General features: G+C 35.7%; 1 protein-coding gene across 3 annotated transcripts; it reads left to right on the top strand.

The window, feature by feature from the left end:
* The first annotated feature begins 217 nt into the window (after window positions 1–217).
* On the top strand, window positions 218–14,311 carry LOC125680755 (serine/threonine-protein phosphatase 1 regulatory subunit 10-like). 3 transcript variants are annotated; one of them, XM_048920515.2, is made up of 20 exons: window positions 218–609; window positions 3,089–3,208; window positions 6,421–6,605; window positions 6,769–6,953; window positions 7,268–7,342; window positions 7,558–7,887; window positions 7,977–8,055; window positions 8,150–8,316; window positions 8,703–8,941; window positions 10,197–10,371; window positions 10,552–10,722; window positions 10,810–10,874; window positions 10,984–11,037; window positions 11,189–11,316; window positions 11,555–11,630; window positions 11,798–12,007; window positions 12,280–12,370; window positions 12,497–12,652; window positions 12,753–12,932; window positions 13,160–14,311. In XM_048920515.2, exons 2-20 carry the CDS (start codon window positions 3,206–3,208, stop codon window positions 13,261–13,263), a joined length of 2,673 nt encoding a protein of 890 aa, XP_048776472.2. In that variant the 5' UTR covers window positions 218–609; window positions 3,089–3,205; the 3' UTR covers window positions 13,264–14,311. The 3 variants fall into 3 exon arrangements, with proteins under 3 accessions (XP_048776472.2, XP_048776473.2, XP_048776474.2); XM_048920516.2 differs by having other exon boundaries at window positions 262–609; window positions 11,798–12,001; XM_048920517.2 differs by lacking the exons at window positions 218–609; window positions 3,089–3,208 and having other exon boundaries at window positions 6,468–6,605; window positions 6,753–6,953.
* Window positions 14,312–15,694: the final 1,383 nt, after the last annotated feature.

Here is a 15,694-nt window from a genome sequence, read left to right as displayed (position 1 = left end):
TTAACATTTGTATGCTTCGCAAAACTGTGAGCCGAACGGGATGAAGTAAATGGCAAAGAACAGTATTCTGTAAAATATGAAAATTAACCTCTTTTATGAAGTGATATGTAGTATCTTAAATGCTTTATATGTATATATAATTCGGCATGTAAAATAAAAATACCTTAATATAATTGATAGTAAGTTTTTGGTTTCGGAAATAATTATCCCCTTTGTCACCTTTCAAGGAGCTCCGCCAGTGACGTCATGAAACTGCCGACACCGTTCATGCATTTGCTCATTGTAAAGGCTAGGGATAGGTTGTAGTTTTCGAGATGATTGTGTAAATTGCATCCCGAATTTTGTATTTTTTCCTTTATTAATTTTGTATTTTTTCTTCATAATAATAAGCAAATCATCAATTTTCTTCGCTACACTCTCCACATGTGACAACGACCGTTGGATTTAGCGTTAAGAAGACTCCATTTTGCTTGAAAACTGCTGTTTTGATATATTTTCTTATGTATAAATTGTGGAACGTGATAATTCCACAATCTTTCTTTGAGCATTAGTAACCGTATAAAGGCTGAACATAAAGCCTAGACAGGACAAGGATTCACAAATTCGATCGTAAGTTGTTGGTTGGCTACCATATTGTTTATTTGTAACACATTCAACTTAACTTTTTTTCTTGTTTGATATGTAAAAGTATATATATATTATAGATATCTTATTTAAAGGCTGTGTAAATGATAAACTGTAAAAACGGGGCTAAGGTATTGCACAGCGACTATGTTCATGAATGTAAAGATTTGGCCTGTCGTGTGTAGGGGCGGGCCTTGTCTTCAAATAATAACTTGAACTAGATCTATCACGTTTTCTGTGCTTTTGGTAAGGTCAATATCGATAATATATTTTTAATTGATTATATTTTGAATCTCTCTTTTTCAATATTTATACTAAGAAAATGTGTGAAAAAAAATTAAATATGGCCGCCGTTTTCGGCAGCGGGTAATATCAAGGACAAGGCGATATGACGACAGGAAAACGCGTAACCATGACAACTGCGGGGTAACGTTACCCCCACCGTTGTGTGTTGCACTTCTTGTTACGTCATATTTCATGAGTGGATCAAGTGCTTGGTTAAAAGATGCGGGTCTTCCAAAAATTATTTTATTATTAATACGAGATTTTACTAAATAACTGTAAGATATAAGTATGTTATATTGCATTGTACACGTCATATTATTCTAACATGTTTATTTGGAATATTTGAAAAATCAATTGCTCATAGATTTCTAGTGGGGAGAGACTGTCCTCTAAGGGGATAACAAGGAATTATTTATAGAACTTAAAAAAGCAAGTGCTTATTAAATTAACAGCTGTTCCAGTCATGGTTGTTGATACAATGTAATTAACAAAAACAGCTTTACATTAAATTATCAAGATCCATGCATTCTGCAACCTGTAATCTTTTGAAAGAATGGCCAAAACATGGTATGGAAATAATTGATTAATTGCAGGATAAATTTTTATTTATTATTTTACAAATTTTAAGGACTTTGGTGGCAATAAGATTTTCTTTATTTTATGTAAACATTGTTAAGAATTTCAGCTTAAAGTTATGACCTATTTAATTAAGCACACTTGGCAAGTTAATACTTGATTTGAGATAGAAAGTCACATAAAAGGTTGTATACAATACACAGACATCATTAACTGTACACCACATGATTATATGCTATATTTTCCTAATGAATTCATCCATGTCATTAGAATACAAAATCATCCACACCAGAATTTTTGTTCAGTTGCCTTGACAAACACTTTAATGTTAAATAAATATTGTTATAATTATGACTTCAATATTGAAATTAATTAAAATGCATTAATCAGCTTAGCAAGGAAGCATTCAATTTCAGGAGCTCATTTATAATGTAATTAATTGATTATGAGGCATTGACAATCAGGTGAAAAACCACTGAGGTCAATTTTACTGCCTTACCAATGTGAGAAACCCTATAAATAGATACACAGATAAGATTAACTGAGATTCCCCCTTTAGATGTTATCTTACTTTTCTCACAATTTTTTTTTGGTTAATTAGAGTTTGAGATTTGGAACAGTTTAAAACCCTTGGGGAGATTTACGTGTTGCTCACCATTCAAAGTAGTCATTAATAAAATATACAGGAGTATGGATGTGTGTAATAAAGTTATGTAGGAAATTTAAAGTTGTAACTAAAATTAGCAAACTGTCAGCTTTAGTTTGAAATATTTTTTTTTTTAAATTAGAATTCCTTTGGGACTTGAACACATAATCCACTGAAGTTTGAAAGGACCGAAAAATGTATTATGCACCAATAGTGCACTTCTGTTTTAAAAAGTTTGACTGTGTTGTTCCTTAGTAAAAAAATTCTTTCAAGGAAAAATTTTTTATTTGTCCATCAATAAACAAAACATTTTATACGGTAAAGGTTGACTTTTACTTTACGCAGACCATGGTTGGTCTACTGAGAGAAGCAACGAGCTAAACATTTCGTATCTGTGTTTAATTATGTCCCTTCTTATTAAATCATCTGTGATTGACTTGGGGGTAAAGTGTTACTGTTCAATATTCATTGATCTGTGTTAATAGTTATATATAGAATGCAGGTGAAATCATAAAAAAAAATACGTATGTACATGTCCGCAGGGTGCAAGTATTCATGATGTACCTGTTGCCTATGCTTAACACTTTCATATGAGTACTATAGTGCTTATTGTAATACACTGCATCTTCTCACTGTGGTAAGCGGGCCACCCCAAAGGAAGGCAAAAGTAGACAACATACTTCTCTTTTCAGAAATATGTTGTGAATATGACCGTATTGAGCTAAAATAAGCACAAAATTAAATTTTGTTTAAAATTGGGTGGGTTTTTTTTCCCCAAAGTAGATTGGCCCATCAGCTACTGTTTAATCTTATAAAAGGATTTTCCTGATTATGTTAATGACTCATTGTCACATGATATCCAGATTGTCTATTTATGGTATTATCATTCAGTTTTACTTATGTAGAACATGTATAAGTTATCAATTGAAAACTTACTAAGTCCTTTTCTCTTTTCAGATTGCTGTAACATCCTCGACGGAAGTCAACAATGGTCGATTAAAGCTCACCAAAGAATATATTTTTCCATGCATTCTGATAAATATAATCAGCCCAGATGAAAAATATTAAAATAAAATGGTAAATTTCTATCATCAGAACAATCTCGTGGGGGGAAAAACAGAATAAAAGAAAAAGATGCAATGCTACCAAACAAAAATGTGTGGAAATGTGTGTGAGAGTGGGGTAAAAGTGATGAAATAGGCCTTGAAAACAGCATTCTTTTTTTTTCTTTTTAAGTTTTGCTCTGGTGTGAAAATCATTTTATGATAGTTGGAAACTATTGAAATTGTTAATTATTATATAGAGTAACTCAGTATGATAGAATTGAGGAATGGTCAGTTGAATTGACGTGAAATCCACCATGGTACATGTATGTTCCCTGATGGTGTGGTTAGGAGGGGAGATAGAATTATCAACAAACATGAAAACCAGTGTACGAAATCTGAATTTCTCATTTCTATATCACTTGAGAGAAAATTGTCACAAAATTAAGAATTTCAAAACCCAAAATTTTTTATTTGAATGAATACGTTATGCAATATATTCAGATACATGTTTTTAACAAAGATACTTGCAGGTTTAAATCCAATGAGGACAGGAATGTGTTTGGAATTGGCCAATCAAAACAATTTGCACAGAAATGCACACTTCTGAACCAGCAAATTTGATGTTCTTTAAGAGACATTTCATACAGGTTATGCAGTTGTAGACTACTGAAAGGGGTATCTGTCATAGATAGATATTGGTGATAAATGAATATCATAGTTCACAATATGTGAGAATTGATTGGCACATGGACTATAGATATGGGTAACTCGGTGGTGAAAACAGTAGGTGCTGAAGTGCAGGATTTGATTCCCGGTCCCGCCATCAGTTTCATATGCAGTCTCGTTTATTCAGGGCTCGAAATTTACATATGCCCGTCAGTCTGTGACTGGTTAAAAGTCTGGCGGACTGACTGACATTTGTTTTAGTCAGTCTGATGGGACTGGTTAATTTTCTAAAGCATCATTTTGGAAAATATACTTATGAAATTTTATACACAAATTTGGCATGCTTCGATCTGTAGATATCAGACAAATCTGATTCATAAATATAAATCCCTTATTTTAATGTTACAATATTGTCTGAGGCATATTAAGTTAACTTTCATTTTAATAACATTAACGAAATATGGTTAATGATTTCTGGAAAACCCTGGTTAATTTTTCTGCGGACTGGTTGAAATTATACCCCATCAGTCCGGCTGGGCTGGTGACATAAAAAGTTGTCTTCAGCCCTGTTATTCATACACGAACTTGCAATGAATGTGTATACATCTACAAAATTACTCTTTGGAAAACAAATTCCATTAAGCCAAGGTCAGATTACATGTTGCGAAATATTCCTATTTTTTTTTGTACTCTCTTTACTTCAAACTTGTATGATGTTAAGTAGAAGTAAACATCTCCAATACCTTGTGGAAACGTAAGATTTTATTTGAAAAATACCTTGGAAGGAATTTTTCATGAAGCGTCAAATAAAGAGTAGTGTATCAAATGCATCCATGCCTTGAGGATTTGGTCTGTTTGTCTTTCTTGAACTTTAAATCTTTGACAATAATTGCAAAGGCATAAGGGACTTCAAATATGGCATACATACTCAATATTTATGAAAGGTTTTACAACTATGACCAGTTCTTTTTATTGGTGCTAAATATTTTGTATTCAAATATGGATGTATGCTATCTCCATTTCAATGAATTTGCAATTCATGAAAGTGCAGCAATCATTAAATTGCGAAACGGTACTACTGGTCCTAAGTGGTAAGATCCATTGCAAGTATGCACCTGGTTTGAAAAGTGGGTTCAAGGTCAAACTGTTGCATCATGGTTCCTTGAATGGTAGAGGTAAACCTGCATTTGGGTTTAGTATACAGTTATATAAGCAGCAAAGAGGGTCCAGATGTTTTTAAAATGCAAAACCTCAATCAGATCATGCAAATAATTGTGTTTGCTGTATTCTATTTGAAAGATTCTTGTACTCATTTAATGGGACATACCATGGGTGAAGTTCTATAGATTAAAAATTGTGCAATTGACCTGCTCAGAAGAGGGAAGGCCCCTTAGTATAGCATACATTAGACCATTATTCCTCTTGACCCTCGGTGAGATTTACACTTGTGATTTGAGGAACTCATTATGCTATGTCTACTCTGACCATCTCTTATTTTGGGGGAGGAGTGAGGGTGGTGATTGGAAAATACATGTGTTAATTGATTCCTATTATTTTCAAAATACACAGAATTTGATAAAATCGGATAATCAAAAAGTTGGTCAACATGTAGTATAGGAGAGGAGAAAATCTATGACTGGTATCGAGACTGGGACCCTGCATTACTCAGGTGTTCGTACTACTGAGCCATCCATTTCGATATTCACAGACTATATAGCCCCAATTACTACAAGCATACACTATGGTTAGTAACTATCCATAGGAATGGGTGCTACAATTTTATGGCCTGGGGAGGGGGATATTGATTTGGCCCTATTTGTCTGCAACTTATTTGAACCTTTTGTCATAAAGTTTTAATTAAAGAAGATGGATGATTAGAAAGGTTAATGGTGACCAATAAATAAAGGTTCGGGGCGAAATTTAGTTGCCCTCGGGCATAGTGTTTCCATGGGAATATACATGTAGATAATGGAATGAAAAGGGACATTGAAATTTATCCTCTAGTGTTCCAAATGAATGCTGTATACAAGGCTGCATGAAAGTAGAAGAAAGAAAGTTTTACAGGTGCTTGATATATAACATCTATGCATAACACCACCAATAAGGCCAAGAGCAAAAGTTTAATTTCAAATGAAATTGAAAGTTTGACTCTACATAAGGCCAAAATAGATACAGAAACACAGATAAAAAGTATCAGACAAGGTCACGGGAAGATAACAAGTTTAGGATTAGAAAACTACTATGCCACATAAAAATTCAGACAACACGAGAAACAATCATCCAGAGGAAGTGATGTCAACAATATTTATGAACATGCATTGATCATTTTGGGATTTTCTTCACATTTGTAAATGTATATATGATATTTGTGGCATTTAACTTGTCGAAAGATTACACAATGCTCTATATATAAATTCAATACATTATACACACATATGAAGATCTTGGTTCTAATCATTTATCTCAATGACTCGGTGGCTGGATATTTGGGGGGGTACATTTACAGATTGTTTATGTATAAAATTAATTAAAAACGGATTCAAGAACTTGATTTAACAGATGACGAATTCTTTACAGGCCCCAATAGACCCCCATCAGTTGTTGAAGGGACTGGCTCCCTTGTTAACACCCAATGGTGCCATCAAAAGCCCAACAGAAACATCCAGAATAGTTAGTTTGATGAAAGAAGCAAACAAGCTTGTAAGCAGATGTGTTTACATCAACATCCTGCGAGCCACAGGGTCTGAAAAAACTCTGGAAAAGTAAGGACAAGCATACTATTCAAGAACGCTAAAACTGATAGGTTGTTCAGTTGGTGTTCACAATACCAATACTGCCTATGTTTTGGCAAATGGATTTTGATATTTTGGCTCGATATCTTTGGACATATTATGATGCGGTTTATAAAGTTTGTTATTTGCGTAGATTTATAGAGGTTGGAGGCTGGGATGTCCTCAATACCTGGCTACAGGACTGTAAAGACACAGAAAATTATCCTGTCCTGATAGAAATGCTGAAAGTCTTCCAACAGCTTCCTGTTACTGTAGAACAGCTCAAGAAAAATAACTCGGCGAAAACCATCAAGGCCTTCTCTAAATGTGAAAATGAAAGTGAGTTTTCTATTGTATGCTAAAAGGCACAATCATTGTCTTCCATATGTTGCAGCATGTTATAAACCCCATTAATAAAGCAATTTTATTAAATGATACACCAGGGATTTTTTTTTATGAAATGGAGACCTACTCATCATATGGATCAATATTAATTACCTAATATGGCATTTGATTATTTTATGCTTTCCTATACAAATGAGGCTATTCGAAATGAAAAGGAAATTGCAATAACTTGTACAGAGAATTTCTTGCATGTTTGGCAACTATAGCAGTATGGAAAAGATTTGACTATTGTTGTTTATACCTTACAGCTGTGAAGACGATGTCGTCAGATATTGTTGACAAGTGGATGGAAAAAGTCCGAGGCAGGAACAACGAAAATTCAAGTGTGTACAGTTTTACCCTGCTTAAAAATATAATTCATAGATATACATCTATTGTTATTATTTTTATGAACACAATGTTATTCATTTGTTATTATATCTAATGATATTTGTTATTATATCTAATGATAAAGCATGTTTGCTGATATATGAGGATTCTTGTAGCCATTTCAGTTTATGAGTATGTTTAAAATTTGTATTTTGTCCCTCACGTTTAGATGATTCCAAAAAGAAAAAGTCGGACAAAGAAAAAAGTAAACGGAGTGATAAAGAAAAAGAATCTGAGGAAAGCAGGAAAAATAGTGAAAAATCAAAAGACGAGAAACATTCCAAGCATAAAAGCAAGGAGGAGAAGAGTGATAATGTGATTAGTAAAGTGTCCGGTGTTGTGACTCAGACTAATGGACTTAAGCTTCATATTAAGATAGAAAGGCCACCGGTATCGGACAGTGATAAATCAAAGTCGGACAATGTTCAGAAGGATTCCAAGCCAGACAAGAAACGAGCGTCCACAGTCAAGAGACCTAACACCAAGTTCCGATCCACAGGTAGGGTTTATTGACACTTGTTCTTTCACTTTCACTTTCATTCATTTTAACCAGACTGAGTTAAAAATTCTTGATTCAAATAAAAACAGGTTTGGAGGAGGACATAGTAACAAAACAGACAAAGAAGACATCAAATGACCAAAGCAAGACACTATCAAAGAGGCAGGGGTAAGGGACTCTATGCATCTAGAATAGAAAAGATGATAGTTCAATTTCAGAACTTGTATTGCTAATAGAATTGGTGAATTTATGTATATTATAGGTCAGAGTTAAAACCGAAAGAGGACCAACCCCCGGGGAAGCGGTCACGTACAGAGGGTGGGTCTACAGAGGATGCAGTTTCAGAGCAGCCACCTCCTCAGTCTCCCACTTCAGCCTCTCCTGCTGATTTACACAAGCAAATCAAAATAACACCCCCCAAACCTAAAAGTAAGTGGACTGTTCCAAAGGAAGTTATTCTGTCCACATAGTATTTCTATAATTCCAATGTTATTTATCACAAATGTTTTGATTGGACAAACATAATGCTGAATGAGAGTTTACACATCAATAAATCTGAAAAGGTGATGTGTTCATACGCGCCTGAAAACAAATAATATAGTGCGGGGAAACTATTCAGACTTCACACTTTTATTCAGATTGCGAGTAAAATTCCAGAGTTTACACATCGATAAATTCTTCAAAAAGAATGTTTAATCCTATAATAAATTCTTGCTCTGAATTTGATGTTTAAATGAAAATGAATAATATCTTGCTAGTCTCACATTATGTCTAATATCTATATGCAGATTTGAATTTACTTGGGATTTTTTCAGCTGTGATACATGAGAGTACGAATTTCATTGACTCGTTGCTACCCAGCCGTCCCCCCACAGGAGTGATACGTAGGAAAAAGAAGACGGGCGCCACAGTAGCCATTACATCAGTACCTGGCGCTTCACATAAAAATGGCCCCCCTACACCCACCAATGCCAAACCTCCAACACCGACATCTCCCCATACACCAATCTCCCCAATTACTGCCATCAAAAACTCTCTTCCAGTCGTTCCATCAGTAAGTACAGAAATTTAGTATAAAATTGGGGTTTGTTTTGGGGGGGTTTTGCAGTTCTTTTCTAACAGAATTTGTTAATTTAAGTCACTGGAGTTTTATTGGTAATATTATGCACATGAGATTGCCTATTGAGAATTTAAAGAAAATGGGATTTATTAGCCGAGTTGCAACGAAGTTGAACTCGGCTATTGGTTTGGTGATGTGGGCGTCAACAATTGGTTTCCGGATGATAACTCTAAAAGTTTACAATCTAATCAAATGAAACTTTGATAAATTGTTGGGTACCAGGTAAGGAAGATCCCTATTAATTTTGGAGAAAAATGGTCAAAGTTCAAGGTCACAGTGACCGAAAATAGAATGAAAATTTCAGAAAAATTTGGTTTCTGGATGATAACTCAGAAAGTTTAAATCCGAATCAAATGATACTTAAAGATATTGTTATGTACCAGGTAAGGAAGACCCCTATTGATTTTGGAGAAAATACGTCAAAGGTCAAGGTCACAGTGACCGAAAATAGATTTAAAATTTCAACAACAAAAAATTGGTTTTAGGAGGATAACTCGAAAAAATTTAATTTGAATCAAATGAAACTTGGATATATTGTTGGATACCAGCAAAGCAAGGCCCCTATTGATTTTTGGAGAGAAAAGGTCAAAGGTCAGGGTCACAGTGACCAAAAATAGATTGAAAACTTCAGACAAATATGGTTTCTGGACAGTAACTCGAAAAGTTTAACTTCAAACTCCTTTTAAAAATGTATTCACAAAAATTTATTACATTATATCTAACAATTAGTTCTTCACAATTATAAATATACCACATCATTTCTGACTTTACAATGTATCCCATGCAACTCGGCTCATGCACCCCCGGGTGCATATATTGATTTTATTTATTTTTTGCTTTGCAAACAATTAATGTTAGAGAATTTTTGTTTTTGTTGGTGACTCTGATCTAATTGTATAACATGATACAAATTATTTCAAGTTTCAAAGTATATGGATCCAACTGAGAAATTCCCCAAATATAAGATTAGTACATGTACAAATACCAAGATATAAATGATTATGTTGTAATCTTGCTTGCTTAAATAGAGGCACCATCCAAAGGTAGAAAAAAATCTTGAGAAACTCTTCATAGACCAATCATTATCATAGAAAGACTGAAGTTGTGCCCATATTTAAAGAATAGCCAAACATGGAGAGATTTCATCAAAAGCAATGCTAAGAAAATAAACCTGATGTTATTTTGATAGTTTTACAAAGATACCTTGGAAACGCCAACTGAGGAAAAGAGGAGCCCCAGTCCTCCTGTTCTGGACAAGAGAAGCCCCTCCCCCACAGAAAAAGAGGACAAGGAAATGGCCCCGCCCACTCTGGAGGAAAACAAAGCTTCAGAAGATGTAGAAATGACTGATGTTTCCAAAGAAGGTAGGTTCTGACTGATTTTCTTCATGTGTCTATTGATGATTTCATCTCGAGAGTTTGTCAACTTAGTTGAATTATTTAAAGTACTAAAATTCATTGTGCACTGTGGGGGAAAAATTAAATATTAGACCTAGTGGAAACACTTTATCTTCATCATTCTGTACCTGTCACAATGTGCTACAGGTGGAGAAGCAAACGGAGAAGCAATGGACACCAGTGATAAGGCGGGAGAAGGTAAAGGTCTGCTGACGACAGGTGCCACAGGGAAAAAGAAGAAGAATAAGAAAGTGTCCTGGGCTGAGGAATCCAATTTACGAGTGTTCCACTTTTTCGATCTAGACGAAACAGAGAGAGGTGAGATCAGAAATCTGATTTTTGTGTGTGAAGATGTTCAAGAAAATCTTTTTTCCATACTCAACTTTGAAATTCATAAATTTACAGAAAATGTGAATAGGCCAAAAGACTTTAACCAGTTAAAGAAACAGGAAGCACATATGGATAGAAAGGTAGGAGTGTTTTAGTGCTTTTAACATTGGTTTGGTAACAGAAATACAGAAAAATAGTTTCTGATTAAGTTAACTGTCTTTTTATAACACATGACATAATATTTGACAGGTGATGGAATCAGCAAGAAGACAGACCAAAGACAATATGACTGAAGCAATCCCTGTAAGTATGCATGGAATGATTCAAGTTAGGCAACACTGGCATTTTTTTTAAGACTGTTTGGACTACTTACTAAGCTGTCTTAAGGTTAAGAGTGATATTGCATTATAAATGTGTCTTGTATTACAAATTAAATGATGCATTGTTTTCGCAGTGGAGAAGGCCTCCATTGATCACTGGTCTAGTGGTGACCTTTGAACCGGGCTCTCAGAGCAAGGAGAAACAGATCCAGAAGGAAAGAGAAAAGGGGGTGTTGCAGGCCATCTTCTTCACGAAAGAAATGTGAGTTTATAGTGCTGGTTTATTGTAATAAAGTTATTGTGACTGGTAACTTACTGCAGGACTTACAGCATTAAATGCTAATCTATGGAATTATATACAAATGCACATTATTGTTAAGTTTGATCAGCTCCAGCCTTGTATTAATTTATATATTTTCATTTTTATGATTACTATATTGAGGGATGGGTTGGTATTTGCCTTTTTGAACATCTAATGTAAATTTTATCATTCATTACAGGCTTCCTGACACCCCAAGTGAACCAGACATGGAATCTGTAGAACCTGCTAATCCTAAATTCATTCCACTAGAAGATGTAAGTATAAGTACATGGCATGTATTTTGTTTAATGTCCTGATAGAAAATTCTTATGTAATTCCATTTATAATATGTAACTAGAGCATCGCCTTCAATAATGTAAAATTGAATACAGCATTCTTTTTGTACATTATGATATTTCTCAACGTGTACTGGCCTTTGCAGGAGAATTCCACTGGAGAGGATGTTTTTACACACGACAAGCCAGCCGCGTCTGCTGCTAGTGCACCTCCTGATTCCAGCACTATGTTTGGTCAGCTTAATCTACCTTCAGATGTTGCCAATGTACTTCAGTCATTCCAGCAGGGAGGCAACCTCCCTCAGAACCTAGACCCTGTCAGTGCTCAGAACATCCTGGCTTCTATGATGGTAAGAGTAAGTGCAGTGTGCAGATAAGGTATTTGACCCATATTAGAACCAAATCATCAGTGAAATGGTAGGAGTGTTACATCCTGTAAATTTTGGTGCCATTTTTAAGGACTTTATGATAGAAAAAAAAATTTCAAAACAGGCTCAACCTATGATAAACATTGATGGTATGTGCATTATGGGTCGAACACTTTAACATGTTTTTCAAATTTTGTATGAGATTTAGGTTTTATCTTCTAACATTAAACACAATATATGGCTATTTTCTTAACTTATAGGGAACTATGGGAGACCCAAATAAAACTGGGGATGCCTTTGACAAGCTGAAACAAATTCTTGAACCATTCCAGTCAATACAAAATTCTGGAGGTAACAGTCATTTAGATGCAGATGATTAAATTTTGTGTCCAGAAAATATGTGTAATTATCTGTTGAAGTATTTGGATTATTATTGTAAATCTGTGACATATTCCTGAGAGTTTCTGTGTCTTGTAGTTATGGGACCTATGCCTCCACCTGGTCCAGGGATGAGAATGCCCCCTCCAGGACAGGGAATGATGGGGCCACCTCCTGGTGGAATTCTGGGAGCTGCCCCACCAGGATTTAACCCTATGATGGGACCGGGTCCCGGAGGACCGCCTAGATTCCCAGGTATGTAAATTTGAGAACAAACATTTTAGATTAATCTTGTAGCACATCTTATTAAAGGCAGTTTATGTGTCAAGCTTGATGTTTTTGTTTTGTTGGATAGGTGGCCCAGGCAGCGATGAATGGGGAGAGAACATGATTGGGGGACCCCCAATGAGGGGCCGAGGTCGGGCTGGTATACCTATGAGGGGTGGGGGACCACGTGGTCCTCCTCCTGGAGCACCTGGTGGCCCTCCAATGGGGCCCCCTATGCGGGGAGGAAGAGGAGGCAGAGGCAGACCAGGTTAATATCATTTACATGTGGTATTGTAATAAACAGTATATTGTTCTTCAACAATCAAATATGTTTAATTCCTGCCAAGCAGTAGGTGTACATGTGTTGGTATATCAAGGACTGTTCAGTTTCATCTGTATATAGGTTGTATGTAGATTTATTACATCTAAAACTCTGATCATGTCACCCCTCTTATTACATCTAAAACTCTGATCATGTCATCCCTCTGATTTCAGTGACTGGTGATCGTGCTGTGTGTCGTCATTTTGCTGCTGGTGGATGTCGGAGAGGAAACACGTGTTCATTCCTTCACCCGGGTGTCAATGGACCACCTGTATAGCAAATGTATACCATCTGTGACTTTATTGAATTGAAAAGTTCATAAAATGGACATAAAGAGACACTGGAAGTGCTACAAAGAATGATAAGTTGGAAACCATAAAACTTACAGGCAGACAGCTTACAGTTGTGAATAGTAAAAGACTGACAGAATATGAATTAGCCTGCACATCCAAAGTGGATACTTCTGAAAATCAAAGGTTGTGTACATTGCTCTGCAAAATGTATCTGTACATTAACAAAAGTATGGTTGTTGCAAGACCGATTTTATCAAAGAATATTCCTAGGAAGGGAATATCTTCAATGTTTTGTGAACATCATTGCAGAGCAAGTGGTCATTTGATAGTACAAAATTTTGTAACAGAACAGAAGCTGAGGTGATGTTGAATTGTCTAATTTTACTATATAAAAAAAATTTCTGCAAGTTGTGGAACATCTAGTGCTGGAACATATACTATAATGGAATGGCTAACATTGTGTTGATCTTCAAAGTGTTCAATGATTACACTAGTCACTAATGGCTTCCTGTCCTGGTCAATGAATAATGGGGATTTTGCAAAGATGAGGCATTATTTGTAAATGTAATTTGTTAAAAAAAAAATTGTTATGTGATTGAGGAGAAATCATGATTCTGATGAGATTATTTAGATATATAAGTGCTTCATATATTGGAAGTGATGGCACAGTGTGCATTTGAAGGGAAGGCATGCATGTTGATGTGGCCAAAGAGTAGTTGATGCAAGGAGATTTGCTGTTACATTAGACCGACATGTATTGGGATATTGATTGTTGTGAAAAACCTACAGTAAGCGTGGAATTGTTTGCAATTAGAATGTGTGTTCCAGGAGGTGGCTGTTATATGAGGAACTGTGGCATGTTTCTTATGAGTGTGTGTGTGTAAGGATGAGTGGTTGTGTGTGATAAACTTATGGGGAAGTTTGTACGAGGGAGATATGAGATATATTGTTACTCCATTTGATGGGGGTAAAAGACACTTCTTGTTATACACTTACATACAGGAGATGCCAAAAATAAATTTATAAATAATCTATTGTGTGTCGAGATGTATTTCTTTCATGAACCTATTGGAAGCATTTTGTTTCCAATTTCGATCAAACTTGTAGGATCTATATATTGAGGTCAAGGTCATTGTAAGGGGATCCTTGAGTTTGATTTGTTTCAATGACACTTGCAGGAAGTTATCTTACAAATGTAATCAATTTCTATTTGAAGTTTTGGGTTTAAAGTAATTGAGAAGAAAAAGAGGAGCAATTCATGCTGCATTTCTTACCCAATGTTAATGTTAATGATGTCTGATAGGAATGTTAGACTACAGTACCTATTCATTTTTGATGCAAGATGTCAAAAACTTGAGTGGAACTCTTCACACAGGGGGAATGCCTGGCTAATAGGTTGGAGAGCTTAATTTGCATCCATGTGCACATAATTGGTTCAATTAATAAGAGCAATGATTCATATTGCTCACATTAACTGTATTCTCGGCATTAATTATATACCCCACGCAATGAAGTTGCGGAGGGTATAATGTTTTTGACCCGTCAATCCCTTTCTTGTCGGCGCAACTCCTCCGAGACCGCTCATCAGAATTTCGTGAAACTTTGTAGTTAATAAGGACACACTGTAGATGAGCATATTCCCAGGAAATACTGATTCAATAATTTTTCTGGGAGTTATGACCCTCATTGTCACCCACTACAACTTGGAAGGAGACAGAATTACCGGTGTCCATTCCACTTGACTTAGTGGACGCAACTCCTCCGAAACCGCTCAATGGATTTTGTTCAAAATTTGTAGGATTCTTAGTCACCATATATGTAGTTGATCATAATGCGCCATCATTTTGATTCGACAAAGTTTACAAGAGTTATGGGACTTTTGTGCTTCAACCTTTTTATGTGGCGGTGGGGGACATGCAATCGGAACTCCTCGAATGTCTCGCGCACTCGACATAGATCTCGGATGTAATACGATGGCATCCATGAGCGAATTTGATGCATTGTCAATTGTGACGTCACAGCAATGCATCAAAAATGCCATCGTATTACATCCGAGATCTATGTCGAGTGCGCGAGACATTCGAGGAGTTCCGATTGGGGGGACATGGCTACGCGTAGTAATCTTGTGAACTTAGAATTTCGAGCCCATCTGTCCTGTTCTTGTCAGCGCAACTCCTCTGAGAACACTGTACAAAATTTCATGAAACTTCGTAGTTAATAAGGACATGCTGCGTATAGAATTTCCTGGGAACATGTATATTCCCAGGAAATTCTGATTCAATCATTTTTCTGGGAGTTATGCCCCTTTTGAACTTAGAATTTCGAGCCCATCTATCCTGTTCTTTCAGTAATGCATAGCATTACTGTTCATTATATGAGGCATTGTCAATCAATGTTGAAGCGTGGGGTTTGTGA

The sequence above is a fragment of the Ostrea edulis genome, chromosome 2, assembly GCF_947568905.1.
Source record: "Ostrea edulis chromosome 2, xbOstEdul1.1, whole genome shotgun sequence".
In the NCBI taxonomy this organism is placed as follows: domain Eukaryota; kingdom Metazoa; phylum Mollusca; class Bivalvia; order Ostreida; family Ostreidae; genus Ostrea; species Ostrea edulis.
The sequence above is the reverse complement of the archived record's forward strand: the minus strand, read 5'-3'. Positions and strand labels throughout refer to the sequence as shown.

Bases quoted from the DNA above. Each gene is read 5' to 3' on its own strand.
- LOC125680755 (XM_048920515.2), top strand. The intron at 6,954-7,267 runs GTGAGTTTTCTA...TATACCTTACAG, and splicing joins CTCTAAATGTGAAAATGAAA to CTGTGAAGACGATGTCGTCA. The intron at 10,723-10,809 runs GTGAGATCAGAA...ATAAATTTACAG, and splicing joins TCTAGACGAAACAGAGAGAG to AAAATGTGAATAGGCCAAAA.